At 39.0% G+C, this 19,223-nt stretch overlaps 2 protein-coding genes across 3 annotated transcripts; one reads left to right on the top strand and one right to left on the bottom strand.

Annotated features, from left to right (window-relative positions):
* Nucleotides 1-562: 562 nt before the first annotated feature.
* nxt2 (nuclear transport factor 2-like export factor 2) lies at nt 563-3,098 on the top strand. The gene is made up of 4 exons (XM_074648050.1): nt 563-734; nt 896-982; nt 2,444-2,588; nt 2,778-3,098. Exons 1-4 carry the CDS (start codon nt 720-722, stop codon nt 2,960-2,962), a joined length of 432 nt encoding a protein of 143 aa, XP_074504151.1. The 5' UTR covers nt 563-719; the 3' UTR covers nt 2,963-3,098.
* acsl4a (acyl-CoA synthetase long chain family member 4a) lies at nt 3,087-18,048 on the bottom strand. Of its 2 annotated transcripts, none has more exons than XM_074648046.1 (16): nt 17,935-18,048; nt 15,001-15,519; nt 14,734-14,911; nt 14,345-14,454; nt 12,778-12,916; nt 12,525-12,675; nt 10,439-10,562; nt 10,213-10,284; nt 9,938-10,077; nt 9,664-9,836; nt 9,498-9,572; nt 9,214-9,402; nt 8,905-9,019; nt 5,375-5,532; nt 3,441-4,494; nt 3,087-3,390 (listed from the first exon to the last, which is right to left on the bottom strand). In XM_074648046.1, exons 2-15 carry the CDS (start codon nt 15,355-15,357, stop codon nt 4,337-4,339), a joined length of 2,139 nt encoding a protein of 712 aa, XP_074504147.1. In that variant the 5' UTR covers nt 15,358-15,519; nt 17,935-18,048; the 3' UTR covers nt 3,087-3,390; nt 3,441-4,336. The 2 variants fall into 2 exon arrangements, with proteins under 2 accessions (XP_074504147.1, XP_074504148.1); XM_074648047.1 differs by lacking the exon at nt 17,935-18,048 and adding an exon at nt 15,884-15,984.
* Between the last annotated feature and the right edge of the window lie 1,175 nt (nt 18,049-19,223).

A 19,223-nucleotide genomic window follows, 5' to 3' on the forward strand; every position in this document is an offset into this window, starting at 1 on the left:
AGATCATTTGGCTCAGCTCACCAAGAAGAGCCGGCTCTTTCGGCTCCCAAACGGCTCTTCGTTTTACCACTTCTGCCTTTTATAATTCAGCCAAAATGTAGCGCTGTTTTGACCTATGATTAGTATGTGTGCACATATATCACTTAAATTGTTCAATATAATTATACTAAACCTTCTAACTTCCAGAATACCATAATTTTACATGCTGCTTCGTTTCCGACTGTCACTCATCTTGTCTGCTACTCGAGCACCGCACTCCTCTCTCTCTCTCTCTCCTCCTCTCCCTCCTGCTCTGTACCTGTAGACCGTCAGCGCACCGCGCACCCGCGCCTCTCCCTGCTTGATGGTATGATCCATGTCTGTCATCACCTGATTGGTCGCACGGATGTCAATAACACAACATTCAGTCACAGTCACTGCATGGAGTGCCCGTGATGCAGAGAAGATTGTCCTATCATTCTGCCTTGAATTAATTAAAGAAAAAAAACAAAACGGTTCTCGGACGGGACTCGGCTCTTATCGGTTACTTTAAAGAGCCGGCTCTTTGAACCGGTTCGTTCGCGACCTACACATCACTATCACATGAGGCACAATGGCTGCTTTGGCTGCTAGCTGAATAAGAAAAGCCTCCCACATTTATGCTTGAACATATCTTCCTCTATCCTATCTGATAGTTAGTCAGTATATTCCGTGTCGTACTGATTACTATATCTGTTCTAATGGCGAACACGTTGGTAAGTGTGAAACTTTCGCCACACTTCAGTGTTGAAATCAACCAGCTAACTTGTTGTTTTGTAGCTAAGCTAACATTAGCATGTTTCCAATGTGTTGCATTTTTATGTCCAACTTGACTGATCTGGATCAGCGTTTAATTAAGTGATGATTGTCACTCTAGGATTTCAGGACCCATGTGGACCAGTCGTGCAGATATTCAGAAGAGTTTGTCAACATTTACTACGACTGCATGGACAAGAAGAGAAGGGTGAGAGATGGTCTGGTTTGCTTCTCTGACTTGGAGAGCTAACCAGTTATTTTAAATCATTTGTATGAGCTATAATGTATGACATATTGGATATATCGTAGAGAAATTGCAGTCCCAAGCTGTCAAAGATGTGTTTGAGGTAACAGGACAGTGTCGTCATTACATAGTTTGGTCAGCAGAGAGCAGTGACTGTTTTACTTTTCAACTGTAAAATGCCCCACTTAACAACTCAACACATTTAATGGGACCTTATCCAAAGAAAAAACAGTCCAAATGTGTCCCAGATGATTTCCTTTTGTATTGTATGTGAATGACATAAGATGACAGGATGTAAACATGGACCCAAGCTGTTGCCTAGCAATGTATATCAATATCAATACATTGTTATTATTCAATAACATTATTATTACAAATTAAGAATGGGACAATGACAACAATTTTGACAATGTAATCATCACATATACCATATCTAATAGAAAAATGTAACAGTAAGTAAACTATATAATCAGTGGAGGTGGTGGGAGAGAGGAGGATGATGGCACCCCATGCAGGACACCATCTCAGCACTGGAGAGCTCCTTCAGCAACAGGCTGCTCCACCCAAAGTGTGTGAAGGAGCTATCACAGGTCCTTCCTTCCTGCAGCTGTCTGACTCCACAACCAGCACTGCTCCCAGTAGACCACTTACACATAAAAAAACTGACAATAACCTGATATTTTCAGTTGGAATTTCATTCATTCATTCATTCATTCTCACTGTGCAATATCATTTTCCACTTGTGCAAATTTGTTAATAGTCTGTTTATTGTCAATACTGTATATACTGTTTGCTCCTATTTTTATACTTCCTTCTATTGAAATGGTTCATATTTTGTTACTTTGTTTAGCTCTTTTTTTACTGTGTTAGTTGATGCATCTTGTTTTTTGCACTATCCCCTTTGCTGCTGTACACTGCATATTTCCCCACTGCGGGACTAATAAAGAAATATCTTATCTTACCTTATCTTAATACAATAAATAATAAAAACAAATACGATTACAGGGGACTTTTGAGTAAGCAAACTATGAGAAATGTATTCTCTTATAAAAGATTGTTTAGCATGATGCATCCTGGGCAATCTACTTCTTATATGTTATAACAAAAGGTCATCTTCAAAGTTTTTCAGTAGTTTTATGGCTTTCGTGTTTTTTTTCAATGACTTCACAAAGTATTTTGTTTCATTAATAAACACAATAGATTTAGGCTCTCTTGTTTTTTCACTTTCATATATGGATATGATGCTTCCCCATTAGAATTACTGTATTAATTACAGAAGAAATGTAAGATTTTCCATATAAAATAAGACTCAATATCTGTGTTGACCTCCAAAAAAACAGTATTGGTCTGGCTGTAGAGCACATGTTCTGCTTTCGGTTGATGTTATTGCTGTTCATAAATGATTTACTGACTCATGTGCCTCAGAACTTGACTCGACTCTACCTGGACAAGGCGACCTTGGTGTGGAATGGGAATGCTGTGTCAGGACAGGACGCCCTGGGCGAGTTTTTCGAGTCGTTGCCCTCAAGCGAGTTCCAAGTTCAAACACTGGATTGTCAGCCAGTTCACGGTCAGTGGGGCAATCTCAAACTAAAAAACATATTCAAGTGCCATTGGTGATACTAGAGTAGAGGAGAACTGTGCAAATATAAAGCAGATCACTAACATGTAGTGCATGTTTTCAAATTAAAGGGAAAATATTAATCTTCTAGTGAAGGTGCATTAATCCAGCATCAATCTCCCCTTTCTTTATTCACAGAGCAAGCAACCCAAGGTCAGACTACACTGCTTGTGGTGACTGGTGGGACGGTCAAGTTTGAAGGGAACAAACAGCGTTTCTTCAACCAGAACTTTCTTTTGACGGCTCAGGCGACACCCAACAATGACCAGCCTGTTTGGAAGATTGCTAGCGACTGTTTTCGATTTCAAGACTGGAATAGCTGAGGCTCCGCTCGTCTCAGCTTTTCCCCTCCGAAATGTACGAACACTGATACATTCGTGATAATCTAGATGCAGTTTGTTTATTTCTTTTTTTGTAACAATAATAAAAATGTCATACACCACATAATACGAAAAGAAATGTTTATTCTTAAAATGTTGCACAAGGCATGTGATCATAATGGAGTAATAAATACAAATAGGATCACCAAATGACCAACCGTAAAGCGACAATGTCGACAAGTGTCAATGACTGCGTCTGTACAATTTTAATGATGCAAATCTATCAACACGATACTTGGAAAATACATAGAAAACCCTATTAAAATGAACAGACTTCACTTCATAGAACCATATACCAAATTGTACATTAACCTGTTAACTGAGGTAAAATACGCACAGTATTAACTGAGGTAAAATACACACAGTATTAACTGAGGTAAAATACACACAGTATTAACTGAGGTAAAATACACAGTATTACAGCCAGTTCTGACTAACTAATGCTAATAAGTATTTTAAGCAGTTGGTTAGTAGCTAACCGTGCTCGCTCTTAAATAAATACACTGCCCATGAGAATTTTAACAAAAGGGCTTTCTATACAAGTTCCCAACTATTCAACGATTTAATATATTAAACATTTGCTTATCTTCCTGAGTCATTTATGTGAACACATTTTGGTCTTACTCTCTGAAGCAATTGACACAATAGCAAAAAGCATAAATAAAACAAAAAAAATAGGTGGATAAGCAGACATGACCACGAGTATGTTTTATTCTATATGATCCATGTCGGTGTATATCTGGGTGGAAATATTTTTCCTCAAGTAAACATTAACATGGCAGTTAAGCCATTTTGGTAACAAATGTGTAAACCATTTTTTTTTTATACACAACTTCTGCTTGACTACACAAGTACTGCAGACTGAAGGCACAGTAACATCAGTACTCCAACTTTACAAAAAGAGCAATATGAACCTCCGTGATGATTACAGTTGTTAATATATTCAATGGAAGTAACAACAAAGCAACATATGGAGGACAGTGGTATTTTTTTATTAGCTACAAACTGAGTGCCAGCATGTTTAAGTGGATGGCAGTTGAGTGCTGTAATGGTCTCGGACCGTTTATCGTGGAATAAGAGTTGCCACTTGAGTGCATTTCTTTTGACAATCAAAACTCCTACACACACAAAAATAGAAAGCAGCACACACGGATCAACAACTACAACTATCTACAGCTCCAGCTTTTCTGTTCAAGACATTTTCATTTGGACGCCTGTGGTACACAAACAGCATAGAAATCCTACTGGGTGTCACCGGGAAGAGTATTTACAGTAGTTACGGTTACAATGGAGACTCTTGGGTGAAAGTGAGCAGAGTTATTTGCCCCCGTACATTCTCTCTATGTGGTGGAGATAGTGGTTCTTCAGCTCTTTCCTCTTCAGCTTGAATGCATCTGTGACGAGACCTGTCTCAGGCGTCCACGGCTCTGGACTCAGATGTACCTTCACTGGAATCTCAAATCGCTGGAGTTTAACTATATATGGAAGAAAGGTGAAGAGAACAGTGATGCTCAACCACATTTATCACAGTATAGTACAATGAATAGTGCTCTTTACTACTAAAATATTGGTACATAGCATATAGAACATGTATCGGCAGAGATAAGGACAGAAGTACGCATAAAAGTAAAGATAATTTTAGGTGCTGCACCGCTGTGTGTGTGTAATAAAAATGGATTGCTCCATTAGTTACAAACTGATATTTGAATATTCCTGATTTCCATTGACTGCAATGGTTCACATGAGAATAGAATTCAAAATACAGTCAAAAATATAGTTTGGCGATAAAATTCTGAAATTTACCACCCTGCATCTACTGTCACCTCAAAATCATTATCATTTATTTTCATGAACATTGGAGCTTTATATAGCAATAATTTGTAGTAGCTTTGTACAGTACTGTTTGCACTAAAACTTTTGATTTTTGATAATTCAAAAAAACGTCTGGATCGTTTGTGGCGGACAGTCTGAAGATGCAGCGTAGCAAGTTTGGTGTCAATTGAGCAAAAAATGTGGCAGGAGAAAAACAGAGCGATGGACTTCATAATTCCTGCCAGGCTGAAGCGTCTGATAATTTTTGCTCACTTGGGCCGAAATTTGGTGGAAGTTGCAAAGTTCGAAACGGCTGATTTGCTATAAATTTTAAAAGTTTTAAACTTTAGACGGTTGCTGTAGCGCCACCATCAGGACTATTTGCCCACAAAGCCAGTTGACGAAGCATAAGACTGGACCTATGTGCAAAGTTTGCTTTATTTTCATGCATGGGAAGGCAGACTACTTAGGAAGAAGAAAAAGATTGCCTCTAATTAGTACAGCCATATCACAATATCGTGAAAACACGTGGTCATTTCTTACTGTTAGCAGCAACCTCCTTGATCTCCTTCAGAACCTCTCTTTCCATGTCGGGGTGAGTGCAGATCTCCTCCCATTCTCCCACAATGCCTCTCTGTTTGGCCAGGTCCATCATCCTTTTCTGGTTGGGAACGACAAAGCTGATCACGTAGTTCTGCTCACTGAAAGGATGAACAATAAAAGCTGTTGATAAAAGGCCACAGAAAAAATGTATACGTATGCTCGCTGCTGAAATATTGCAGTTGAAGTCATTAAAGACATGGCATCCAAAATGCAGAACTGAAAGTTGAAATAGTGAGAAAGGAGGTGCTGACAGAAGCTGGATTTTGATGTGTGAAAGTGAAAAAATTAAAGAAGAGGGACGGCGACATAAAGGTCAACATCTAAACTGGGAAGGTTGAAAAACATGCAACTACTATTACTGGGATATCTTCAGTAATTGTTAGCATGAGAAGGCCAGGATGGGACTAGTTTATACAATATATATTGTACAATATTAAATATCATGTTCAAATGGGGTAACGATGAAGTTACGGTACTGTGATGACTAAATTTGTTCAAATTAATGACACAAAAATACTTGGGCTGTCAAAATTACTGCAATAATGACACACTAACGCAAATTCCTTTTAAAGCTGGAGTGAAGATACTGGCATCATATGAAACTACAAAACCTAAGGAATCCATGGTTACCAACCATGTCATACTAGCGTGTCGCAAAGGAAGTTAAATAATGCTCCAAATTTATAAAAACTGTCATGGCCATTTTCATTTTGATGTTAATGAAATTATGTACAGTATTTAATGTGTGTCATCTGATGATGATTACCGGAGCTACTTATAGATCTTTTCATTGCCATTCTGTTGCTAGGGCAACAGCTTTGGTCCATGTTTACTTCCTGCCAGCTGCTGCATTAATAAACTGTGCAACAGGAAATACAAAGGGGCTCCCTTAGAATGTTTATGTTGTCTAGTTTGAACATATTTATATTAGGGTTGTCAAATTTACCGCGATAATAACGCAAATTTGTTTCAACATCACTAATTTCTTTAACGCATTAACGCAACTTGCGATGTTTAAGGTTGTAGCAGGCTCAGTTTTAAAGCTAGAGCGAAGATACTGGTATCATATAAAACTAAAAAAAACGTAGGAACCCATTGGTACCAACCATGTCATACTAGCTTATCACGAAGGAGGCTAAATATACGCTCCAAAATTGCACTAATTTGGCGAGGAAAACTGTCATGGCCATTTTCAAAGGAGTCCCTTGACCTCTGACCTCAAGATATGTGAATGAAAATGGGTTCTATGGGTACCTACGAGTCTCCTCTTTACAGACATGCCCACTTTATGATAATCACATGCAGTTTTGGGCAAATCATAGTCAAGTCAGCACACTGACAGCTGTTGTTGCCTGTTGGGCTGCAGTTTGCCATGTTATGATTTGAGCAAACAATATTTGTCATTGTTTTGTGTTGTTAATTGATTTCCAACAATAAATATATACATATTTTTGCATAAAGCAATCGAATTTGCCCACTTCCACGTTAATAAGAATATTAAATACTTGACAAATCTCCCTTTAAGGTGCATTTTGAATAAATAAAAAATGTGCAAATAATTTGCAATTAATCACAATTAGCTATGGACAATCACGCGATTAATCACGATTAAATATTTTAATTGACTGGCTGCCCTAAAAAATACACATCTCTAACTAAATATAAGGACTGGATAATGTGAATATAATAATGTATATCACAGTATGTTTTTAGGTATGAAAAACAAAATCACATGTCAAGTTTCGTGGTTGGTATTCAAGGAATGAATCGGACTGGATCGTACTGTAAATCACTTTTTTAGGTGGAAGACAGTTTCTCAAGCTTTCTATATGGTGTATATGGATTCACAATATAAACAAACTCCCCACCGTATGATCATAGTTATAAATATTGATACATTTTAATCTTTTACATCTTCTATATGTAATGAATATTTAAGTTACATTGTATTATGTCCCTTGGTATTACCACACAATTTGACATAATGCATATGAGTTGGTTTAATGTGGTATGTGAGCAAATATAGTGAAATTCATCCATAATGAAAAAAATAAATCATGATTATCATGTAATTTCATCCATATTTGCAAGCTCTAATGGAGGGTGCATTATCACCAACTGCTGCAGTGGATTTGCATACAAGAATGGAGGAAATATTTGGGAGTTATTAACAAAAGCACAAATGTACTTGACGAGCGATGGTGGAGCGAGCTATAGCGTGATTGAAGAGAGGGGGCGGCGTTAGTGAGAACAAAGCAGTGAATCAGAGAAATAACACGTTATTGCTGAAGCCCAGAAACATCCCGAACACAGCAAAATAAGAAAAAAAGAGAAAATATAGCCAGAGGGCTGCAGGTTCTCTGTAGATACAGACACTACCACACACTTCTAGTGGGTCATAAGTGATGGTTGAGAGGGAATTTTTTTTATCATTCTTCACATTGTTTTTTTTTTTTTAATTCCTACATATTATACCTTTAAAAAGGTACAAAAAACTAAAAATGGAGGAATTTGTATCTTCATAAGTGTTATCTATGTATGTTGTCTGCCATCGGCTCTGAGAAATCAAAGCTGAATGATTTTAACCCAAAACTATCTATCCAGAAATGTTGTAGTTTGGAGTAGAATGCATAGCTACGTGAAAGAGTGGCTTCAGCTGACCGACATTTATCACACAGAGGTGAGACATCTGAAAACAATGTGTGAAGTTTGTCTTTGGAATAATGCGATCTGTGAACAACATATATGGATAAGTCTCAGTTGTTTTTTTCCATAGGTCAGTTGATATGTTTACACCTAATCCCTCTTCCCAAGTTTTCTTTATATCTGTAGAAGGTATTTTGAAAGGCATTGTAAAAGTGAGAAATGCTTACCGAACCTGAGACACTGATCAAGTTCATCTGGTTTAACTGTGGCAAAACCTGGGAGGAAGGATTTCACATACTTCCTTAACTGTAGGTAACCGCCCACACCGCCCTGGCTTCTGGACGTTTGTGTGAAAAGCCAACAGTGACATTTAGTTGTCATTTGAAGTTTTCAGTAACTTTAAATGCTTTGCGTTTTGCTACATAGTTGATATGGAAGAAGCGCAAATCACATTTCCTGTGACTTTAAAAAGGTTTAATATGCAAGAATTTCCTAAAAAACAACGTTTAGACTGATACAAAAATATTCCCTCTCAATCATCACTTTTGACCCAATAGAAGTGTGTGGCAGTGTCCGTTTCTGCAGAGACCCTGTAGCCCTCTGCCTGTATTTACTCTTTTCTTATTATTTGGCTTTGCTCTGGGCGTTTCTGGCAATCTGCAAACAGAATTTTGGCCCCACATGGTGGTATAGCCCCCCAGCCAATAACAGAACACACAGAAAACGGAGAAAAATATTGCCACTTTGTCTTAAACCAACCGACAACGGTTAGATATTACATGTATGTCTTTAACTTTCCCTAAATAAATGAAGGCTTAACTTACCTGTTTGCGTAAGCGCAGATGTTGTCTATGATAAAGCAGTTTTTCAGAGCAGACTCGACTTTACCGAGAGACACGTATTCCCCGGCCTGCAGCTTGACCAAGTCTTTCTTGCGGTCTAAATGAGGGTAGGAAAATTCTGTTCACAACAGTGCTCTTTTATCAAGAACAAACAGTTTCCCTGTCAGTGTAAGAACCACATTGACAGCAGATCAGTGCTGTGAAATTAAGTATGTATGGTGTTCCTTTTACAAGCGCTATCAGATGACAGCCATGGGCCTGAGTAATAAATTAGAGAACAAATATACACACCGACTATTTGTAGACAACCATCTGCGTAGATCTCTCCCACATCTCCGGTGCAGAACCATCTCTGACCTTTTTCATCCACAAAAAAGTCCTTATCGTTGCTTTCCTGCCTGTAGTAACCCATGGTTACGTTGGGGCCGCCAATCAGGATCTCGCCTCTTGGGTTCGGCTCATCTTTGCTGGTGTAGCCACCTGAGATATAGTATTAAAATAAACCCTGTGATTAAAAAATACTTCTCATTCCGCACTGTAAGTACAGCGTGTACCAACAGGTTATTCAACCGTACCTTCAGCCCAGTCCCGCAGTTTGATCTCACAGCATATAAGAGGAGCTCCAACGCGACCGGTGCTGATGTCCACAACTGTATAACAAGACATGATATCTTAATAAGATACTTATTCAGTCTCATCTTTACAGTGTCTTCCTACTTTACTCTTTCACTCTCATCTTACCCTCTGTGATGGTGCCTGCTCCACAGGTTTCAGTGAGCCCGTAGCCCTGACCCACTGGACAACAGAAACACACATTCATGAATCTCTGAGTGGCAGGGGACAGGGGGGCTCCTCCGGACAACATCATCCTCACCCGTCCTCCCAGAAGTCTCTTCACTTTCTTGAACAACAGGCTGCCAAGACAGATTGCAAACACAGCGTTCGATTTGAAGTCAAACAACCACAACCACATCTCTAAAGGGCACTCAAGGAGAAACGGTGGTTTCTTTCTTACGCATTGCAGAGTGGTGCGTCATAGCCCCTCTTGATCTGCTCCAGTTTATATTTGTAGCCCAGTGTAAACAGCGTCTTCTGAATGAAATTCATTTCCTGCACTTTGGTCATCACGTTCTTGTTGATGCGATCCATGATTTCCTTTTAAGGAGAAAAAAATGTATACATTTGAGGATGAGTAGGGTAAAAAAATGTGTGTAAAACTGAGCAAACAGAAAGAAGGAGAACAGAGTAGTGAGTGATGGACAGAGGAATGATATTAAGTAGGATTCTTACCGGCACAGCTGCCATCAGGGTGGGTCGGAGCACAGAGCAGTCTCCTTTACTTCCTTTCTTTATCTTAGTGGACTAAAGGGAAAAGAAGGCACTGATTACATTAAACAGCAACAATGAGTAAGCTGATGGCAACAATGTCATATCAGTAACCACACCTAGGTGTGTTATAAAGAAATATAGCATGACAAATACAACACAACCTGGTGTTGGTGGTGCCGGGTATTACCTGGTCCGACAGTGTCTGGGGGGACGAGTAGCCGATCCGACAGCCATATGTGACACTGGAGATTTCAGCGGTCATTTCCAGAACATGAGCCAGGGGGAGATAGGCTATGTAAGTATCGTTAGGCCTGCCACAACACAAGAAGAGAAAGTAAAAGGTTAGGGCCAGCAGCTACTACATGGTTTCCGTTTAAAATTATCACACCAAGCATCTTTGATTGTGGTTCACAGCTTGCGAATATCGATAACACAGTGTCAAAAATGTCCCTGTACACCTCTATATAGCTGCTCCTGGAAGCCTGTCCCGGCGTCATTTTTCATGAAACATTCTACAGTTGTCTTCTCATTTTTTTAAAGCCCTGTTTCCACCAAGAAGTACCTGGTAATTTTAGTCTTGGGACTACTTTTCAAGAAACTAAAAGGCTCCTTCAGCGCACTGTTGTCTGCGTTTCCATAGCGATCTAAAGACATGCGAAGATTAGGCAAATTAGCCTGCTGACGTATGAAAAAGCAACATGACGTGGGACGAGAGCTGCTGGTTGTCACAGGGGTACTGTAAACACACTCTGCAGCCCGTAGTTCAGCGTGCCTCATCTAAACAAACGTGTTGAAAAAATAAACCTTGGGTTTTATCTCACTGTGACGACATTTACTGCTGCTTAGTAGAAGAGACGAACGCTGGATGTAATGAATGAAATACAAAGGTATGAATTTTTACCTTCCTCAACCACAATTTTTCCGCTATTTACAATTTAGGAGTTATCACTTGAAAAATATACTATTGAAAGCTTCTTCTCTAAGGAAGAAAGCTTTAAGCTATATTTATAACATATAACGTTTGTTAACATTCCGACTGGCAATAGTAAAACATCTTGGGGGGAAGATTTTGGGTCTCATCTTGATGATGACGACATGTGGCGAAACATTTTATTGAATGCAAAGAAAATGACACCTTCTAATAATGAGACCCAATATAAGATTATTCACAGACTACCTGTAACCCCAGCTATTTGATCTAAATATGACTATGTCTATATGCTCCCCATTATGTCTAAAATGGAAAAATAGCTGTGGCACATATAATCATCTTATGTGGTCATGCCCTAAAATTGTAACTTTTTGGCTGTCAGTCTAAAGTGAGATTAAGAAAGTATTTGGCATAGATATACCTCTAAATCCACATAATTGTACTGGGATTAGACTCTAATTATGAACGTAGGTACAGGTGCATTCTTAGAGTCGCTTTGTATGCTGCACGCCTCACAATATTATAAAAAATGGTTGGAACCCCCTAATATTGTAACATGGTATGAAAACCGTGTGTCTATTTTGCCATTGGAGAGACTGTCACATGTGTTAAGAAGTACTCTTGATGTGTTTGTAAGTGACTGGTCCCCAATAACAATATACCTGGAAGAGGAATGGTCAAGAATAATAAGTATGGTGTAACAAATATAACAGTATGAGTATGTGTAATTGTTCAATTCACCGGGTTGTGACTATTGCTGATGATTCCATTTTATTCTTATTTTATTTTATTTCTTTGTTGAGCCTAACTAAACTTTCAACTAGGGTTGTTGGGCTTCAAAGCTTCGGTGAGAAATATTCAAAAGTATTCAAAGCTTTGCGGTGCGGCGCGGCGTCTGTCTCCATCTCCCCCATTTCAGTGCCCGGGACAGTGCCACTGCGGCACTACTGTACACACACGCACCTCTACACACAACAAACAGCGATATCCATCTGAGAATAACTAATAATAAGTACTACCCCGACTAGGGCATTTTTGGGGGGGTAAAAATGCCCCAGAAAATGTCATCAGAACATAATTTAGACCCTGGTTCCTGCGGTCGAAATGCAATGGGTTCCTCAAAAGGTTCCTAGTTCTGGGGCAGAGTTGCTATGGTCGAAAAGGGGCTAAAGCCAATATTGTTTTAGTTGGAATAGACAAAAGAACACTGGAGAAATGTTCTATTCAGCAAGAGTTCTGAAGTTGGGGTAAATTGAACCCTGGCTGGAGAATGATGAAATAAATCCAGCTGTGCAAACTGAGTTACACTAGATCACGTATACTGACTAATACTGAAACTCACCCGAGTCCAGGGATGCGTTCACACTGGCCTGTCATTCCTGCAATCAGGTTACTGTGGACGATCATGACTCCTTTGGGTCGGCCTGTGGAGCCGCTGGTATACATCACCACGGCCATATCGGAGGGCTGGGGCTTCACAATTTCCCTCTCCACTGAAAGCCAAACAACCAGTTATTGCCTTGTACTATGTGTGTATGCGTGTGTGAGGTTTTTAACCCCAGAATTTGACGAAGGTGATTCGGACAAATACATACTGTTCTCAGGCAGCGCGCCCAGCTCTTGCACGTCCTGCATGCTGTGGGTGGACAGACCTGCTGGGAAGCCTTCTGTGCTTATTTTCCTCTGGTCCACGTAGATCACGTGCTTCAGTTTTGGGATCTGTGGAAGCACACTCTGGACAGAAACGAGGACAAAGACGCTATTACAACAGGATGCCCAATCACATGATTCCCATTTATAAATAAGATTCATTTCTAGCTCCATAATTGCTGACGTCATATTTATAACCTGCAGCAACCTGATCTGTAAATTAAAAAAATCATCCACTGGAACTACTGGAAGACCCATTAAAAGAAGTTAGGAATCGAAAATGGTCGTTTGAGATGTTATCCACGTTTTGTTGCACTTCATTTAAAAATGGCTTTACAAGCATAATGTGTTGAAAACAACTTCCATAAGGAATTTGATCTGTCTTCATATAGAAAGTCACACCAGCTTCAATTATGTTGTAAGGCTGAGCACCATTCATTAGTAACAGACTATCATGTTTCCTAATTAAATACATCTCAACAGACACTGTGTTCATTCATTCACCCATGTGGCTGCAGGCAATACACTATATTTTTCTGGGTGCCCCATACTAGCTGTAATGTTAATGAAATTATGTACAGTTTGTAGTGTGCGTCATCTGATGATGACTATTGGAGCTACTGATATAGACAGACCAGCTGGTTCATGACCATAGGTTGATCATTGTTGTTTCTGTGCGCTGTAAAAGGATTACATCATCCACGTGGCTGCAGACAATACACTATTTTTCTGGGTTACCCATACCAGCTTTGATGTTAATGAAATGATGTACAGTATTTAATGTGCGTCATCTGATGATGACTATTGGAGCTACTTATAGATCTTTTCATTGCCATTCTGTTGCTAGGGCAACAGCTTTGGTCCATGTTTACTTCCTCTAAGCTGCTGCATTAATAAACTGTGCAACAGGAAATACAAAGGGGCTCATTTAGAACGTTTATGTTGTCAAGTTTGAAAATGTTTATATTCGGGTTGTCAAATTTACCACGATAATAACGCAAATTTGTTTTAACGCCACTAATTTCTTTAACGCATTAACGCAATTTGCGATGTTTAAGGTTGTAGCAGGCTCAGTTTTCAAAGCTAGAGGGAATACTGGTATCATATAAAACTAAAAAAAACGTAGGAACCCATTGGTACCAACCATGTCATACTAGCTTGTCACGAAGGAGGCTAAATATACGCTCCAAAGTTGCAGTAATTTGGCGAGGAAAACTGTCATGGCCAAATGTATAATATATATATATATATATATATATATATTACACATTTGTATTAGGCAAGCATATTTGCCTACTCCCATGTTGATAAGAGTATTAAATACTTGACAAATCTCACTTTAAGGTACATTTTGAACAGATAAAAAAATGTGTGATAAATTAACGATTTATCGCGATTAAATATTCTAATCGATTGACAGCCTTAGTTTATATAGATAGACAAGCTGTTTCATGACCTTGATCATTGCTTCTATTGAAATCGGAGGGAGCTGTTCTGTGTGCTGTAACTCACTTTCAGTGTATTTTCAAGCAGCTCCGCACTGGTAACTAGATGTGTAACTCCAGTCTCGTTCAGTCCAAATGCGATCGCATCCTCTCCCAGTGTGGCATAGAATGTCACCACTGTTATGAATACAAAACACTCAGTGAGTTACAACATAAAGCAGTTATTATATTCAGGGTTGGAAATTAACTTTTTCTCCACCTGCCACTTTGGCTAGTAGATTCCATAAATCCATAATCTACCAGCCACTCAATAGATTACCATTGTTTTTTTGGGCTGGTGAGTGAAGCAAATCTAGCAGCCACTTGCATATTTTACCAGCATTTGGCTGGTGTTTATATTATTCACACTTTGTTACATAACATCCTGCACTACTGTACTGTACATAATGTACTTACATGGGAAGTTGCGCCTGAAACATGCCTGGGCGGTGATCATCCACTCCGCTCTGGTTTCACAGAAGATTGCAATACTGCTTTTGGGCTGCAGCCCCAGAGCTGCCAGTCCACTGCCAAACTGACTGACTACAGAGTCCACTTCATTGTAGGAGAGCCATCTGTACTCCCCCAAGATCAGCTAGCAGGAGAAAGAGTCATCAGACATCTCTGTCCTCACAAGCATCTCTCACACAAAAAATATACATATATAGGAATTGGAATCCTTACCTTTTTAAATACTTTACCGCTAGGTTGAATCTCATTCTCTTTACTCAGTAAATCTCTGGTGCCGAGACAGTGTTGTGGTCCGAAGCGTTGCACAGCATGCTCAAACAGCTTATCCAGTGTGTCCTTGCCTGGGAAGTCCTCCCTGGCCAAGGAATCAAAGTGGTCCACGCAGCGGTACGGCCCTTCCGCACAGCCCGAAGTGGAACGGGCCTTTGTTCGCTTGGACAGAGCTTTTCTTTCCCCGGCACCGGTGATGTAGTACCAGGGAAGGAAGGACAGTACGGAGTACAGCCATACCACAAGGTGGACTGGAAACAGGAGGATAGATTGGAGGGAAGAGTCTGACTGGAGGCCCATCCTGTACTTATGGAAGGGAACTATGCAGAAGCAGGTCTTCAGACTAGTTTTATTAATGTTTCAGGTGTACCAGACGGGAATCCTCGGAATGAAAAAAAAAACAGTAGAATTCCACAACTGTAGTATGAAAAGCTTTGGTCCACTGTCCGCCAAATGTTACACCTAGAGTTGGAATAAAACAGAAAATACCATCAGAGAAAGTTATCAAGCACATGTGAAATAATTCATTTTACATGTAAAAAAAGAAAGAATCAGAGCAAAGAAAGTCATCAGGGTTCCTCTTCCGTGCCAACAGCTGTCTGGAAGAGGAAGTTAACTAAGTGCGTCTGGTGGCAAACTTCTCACAAAAAACCCCCCAGAACCCTTACAAAATAGTTGTTCGTGCATCAAAGAAGTCAGCTACCTACTAAAGGCTATCAACCATCTGTATCTGAAAGTCATTTAAATCAATCCCTTTATAACTTCCTCTTACACCCAGGAAGATTGCGCTTTGCTGGCTAAAGAACTACACTTGTCAGAGACTCACCTCCTTCTTTTACTCTGTACCACACAGCCTCTGTGTGTCTGTCAGCTTTCAATGCTCAATTATATATGTGACACCTCCTAGGAGGGCGTGTTTCAAATATGAAAGTGCCCTCCCTTCTAGTGTTCAAACTGTCTGCCTGTGAACAATAAAGGATGCGTCATCTGAGACGTCACGAAGGAGCGAAGCAGTGTTGAGACCCTCTGATCAGACTGACCACTGTCCAATGACCACAACCCTGTGAGGACAACCAATGACAATACTCTTGGAGCTCACCCCACTCAGTGTTCTGCGAAAGGTCACTCTAGGACAAGCTCAGCTCACTACTACCTCACAGTGAGTGCAGGGTAGATGAAGGAGTTAAATCTGACAAAACTGAATACTTTCAACTAGATTTCAACATCAGGGAGACAAAGGGAGATATCACTGATTAAAGTAAATGTTGCACTTTTTCCTAGTTTTCATCAGAGTAAATAACGCCCACACCAGCCGGGAAGAAGAGGAGGAATGAAACTGAACACTTACAGCGGTCGGAAAAAGTGTGGGTATTAACATGACTATGTGTCTACTCAGCTCCATTGACTACTTCATGATAAATAAAAAGTTAGACAGTTATGTACTGAAGTAACCTTCCATCCCTATCCTCGCTTTACACACATGGTGATTCATTCAAATTCCAGTGAATCATAGCTCCAATCCACGTCACACACACGTCTGTATATCTAAAGAAAAAAACAATCTGGCTTTACTCCAGAAGATAAATAAAGATTGTGATGCCGCTATAACTTCTGCTTGGGCCTTAAGCAGGATGGTGGAGTTCAGTTCAATGAGGCAAACAGTAGCAAACCAGAAAACATTCTTGTATAATAACCGCATATAAGTAGCAGACACTCCCTTCACTATAATACAGAGGCTGTGTAACATAGCTCAGTGACTACTTTGTTTATGTAAATTGAATTAACCACAGAAAAATTCAAATAACAGTAGTTCATTTGCAATCATCATCACGCTATGCGTGTCTTGATGAAGATGGCATGGTGTGATAAACCCAACCTGATGGATCAGACTTGATAACGTGTGTTAACACTGGAAACCCAGTAGTAGTCAACATTTCCTTGAGGTTTATTTGTTTATTTAGATCCCCATTAGCTTTTTGCATAGCAGCAGCTATTCTTCCTGGGGTCCACATAGTTTACATGGTGACAATACACAAAAATACACATTCACACTACTCATCATAGACTAACATAACACAACGTAATACACAGTCAACTGTAAATAAAACAACTTAAAGAACTAAAACACAAAGAAAATAGAGCGGCTCCGACTGAATCTATCATGATCTAACAGATAAATATCATCATTTAACATTTAACATGGAATGCCCATATAATACCCTTACACACCCAAGAATACTTATTAATTACTACAGTTTCTTGTTAAGTAATGTTCTTTTAGTGGGTTTTTTAAAACCATATATATCATTTTGTTGTGTTTTGTTGTGAAATATGATTTGGGAGTACACTCATCACAATATTAGTTATTTCTATGGCCATTTTGGACGGATATTGCCAATGTAAGCCACATAAATTACCACTATATACCAGGAAATGCCTCAAATTCAGTGTGAGCAACTGCATGGTTGTTTCTACTTTACACAACTTCATGTTCAACAACGTCTTATAACACGAAAGCTATGTTTAAATGAATCCCACTAAATCAGAATGTATCATTATAATCATTATAAAAATGACCTGACTTGTGAGTTGATAATTCAACCTCCTTATGGAGACGTTGTTTAGAGGTTATCTGACAATGGCTGAGGAGCACGGTGGCGGATGAAATGATGACAAAAGCCGCCACGCTGGTTGCTGGTACAGCCTCACATCATCGAGCTCATTAACGTTATAGCTGCTGAGGATGTGGCTAAACACCAACACAACATTAACCTTAACATTAAATCTACACACGGATAAACACGGCAGTAATGAGATTACAGTGAGCAGCTAGAGAGTGATACCCTGCTTTATCCAACAGGCTGGATGCTTTCTTACCTTCAGTGGAGGGAAACCGGGTCAGTCGTGTGTCTAACACAGAAATGACCGAGAGTTACCTTTTCTGAGGAGCGAGGAACCGGAACTACTACGTCATCTGATTCCATATTTCTGGACCAATAGGCAGCCGAGGAGGATTTGCTCTCTTCCCCCCCCTCTTACGTCCTGTTTACTTACGTATTTAGTCTTTTATGTTTGTATTTGTTAAGGATGTTATATATAAATATTTACTCTTTGATTTAAATGTTTGAGGAAAAAATCTAAAGTAGAGAAAAGGAGAAAAAAAAGAAACACATGATCCAAAGTGGACACAAAATTTCACTTAAAGTCTTTATTTCCACTGAAAAATATACAATAGCAATAGAAATGAAGAAAGAATATTGCTTCAAAAATACTGCTACAAAAAACTTGAGAGAATGTGTTTAATGAGCAAATTGATTTTAAATATAAATATATATACTCTTTCACGTTACTTGTATTCAAATCCCCCCCCCCCAGGCCATCAGACTTTTAAATAGATAATTCATACGACACCTTCTCACACAAAAATATATCTTATACTGTATATGTTCTTAATGTAAATGTTCTTAATATGCCTTGTACAAAGTATTTCTTATATATGTATATTCATGCTTCCTGATATGTATATGTTCTTAATATGCCCTTGTACAAAGTATTTCCTTTTATAATTGTAATATAACTTATAACTTATATAAACATCTTGAATCTTGAATCTTGAACTTAAATGTGTGTATTTTGAGTAATGTTAGACTTATTGAAGAGTGGTTCGTCCATAACATTCCTATTCCCTATTCCTATTCACTCTTAAATGCACAATTTGAGGGAACTGGCGGGATTACATTTATCTGGAATTGTACCTTATTTGATTACATATGAAACATATACAATTGATTGATTGACTGATCATCAAAGGCAACAAAAACAGTGCTGATGTGCTATAGTACAGTAATCATACGGGCCTAAAACACAGAGATTAACTGTATTTTTAAGTAGGATACTACTTTTGTCTTCCATTTGGAAAACTGAAATTATACATTTACATGCACCCCTACTGCAGTGAGTTTAAATTTGTTAAATTTGACAATTTGTTAAACAAATATATATAAATATACAATTATGCATAAAAACAGTGGCCCCAATGTATTCAGGTCGATGTCGCCCTCTAGTGGTTGGAAATAGGAGTAACGTCCTCATAGAAATTAGAATGGAACTGAAAGTGGAAATTGAAAGTACAAAGTAGTTTTGATATTTATCATTTGAAAATCAAT

The sequence above is a fragment of the Sebastes fasciatus genome, chromosome 10 (genome assembly GCF_043250625.1).
Source record: "Sebastes fasciatus isolate fSebFas1 chromosome 10, fSebFas1.pri, whole genome shotgun sequence".
NCBI classification, from domain to species: domain Eukaryota; kingdom Metazoa; phylum Chordata; class Actinopteri; order Perciformes; family Sebastidae; genus Sebastes; species Sebastes fasciatus.

Excerpts from the sequence above, each read along its gene's own strand:
- nxt2 (XM_074648050.1), top strand. Across the intron at positions 983-2,443 it reads GCATGGACAAGAAGAGAAGG|AACTTGACTCGACTCTACCT; the intron begins GTGAGAGATGGT and ends CATGTGCCTCAG. Across the intron at positions 2,589-2,777 it reads GGATTGTCAGCCAGTTCACG|AGCAAGCAACCCAAGGTCAG; the intron begins GTCAGTGGGGCA and ends CTTTATTCACAG.
- acsl4a (XM_074648046.1), bottom strand. The coding sequence starts at position 15,357 with ATGGGCCTCCAGTCAGACTCTTCCCTCCAATCTATCCTCCTGTTTCCA. Across the intron at positions 14,912-15,000 it reads GCGGTAAAGTATTTAAAAAG|CTGATCTTGGGGGAGTACAG; the intron begins GTAAGGATTCCA and ends TTCTCCTGCTAG. Across the intron at positions 4,495-5,374 it reads CAAGGAGGTTGCTGCTAACA|TTAAACTCCAGCGATTTGAG; the intron begins GTAAGAAATGAC and ends TTCCATATATAG.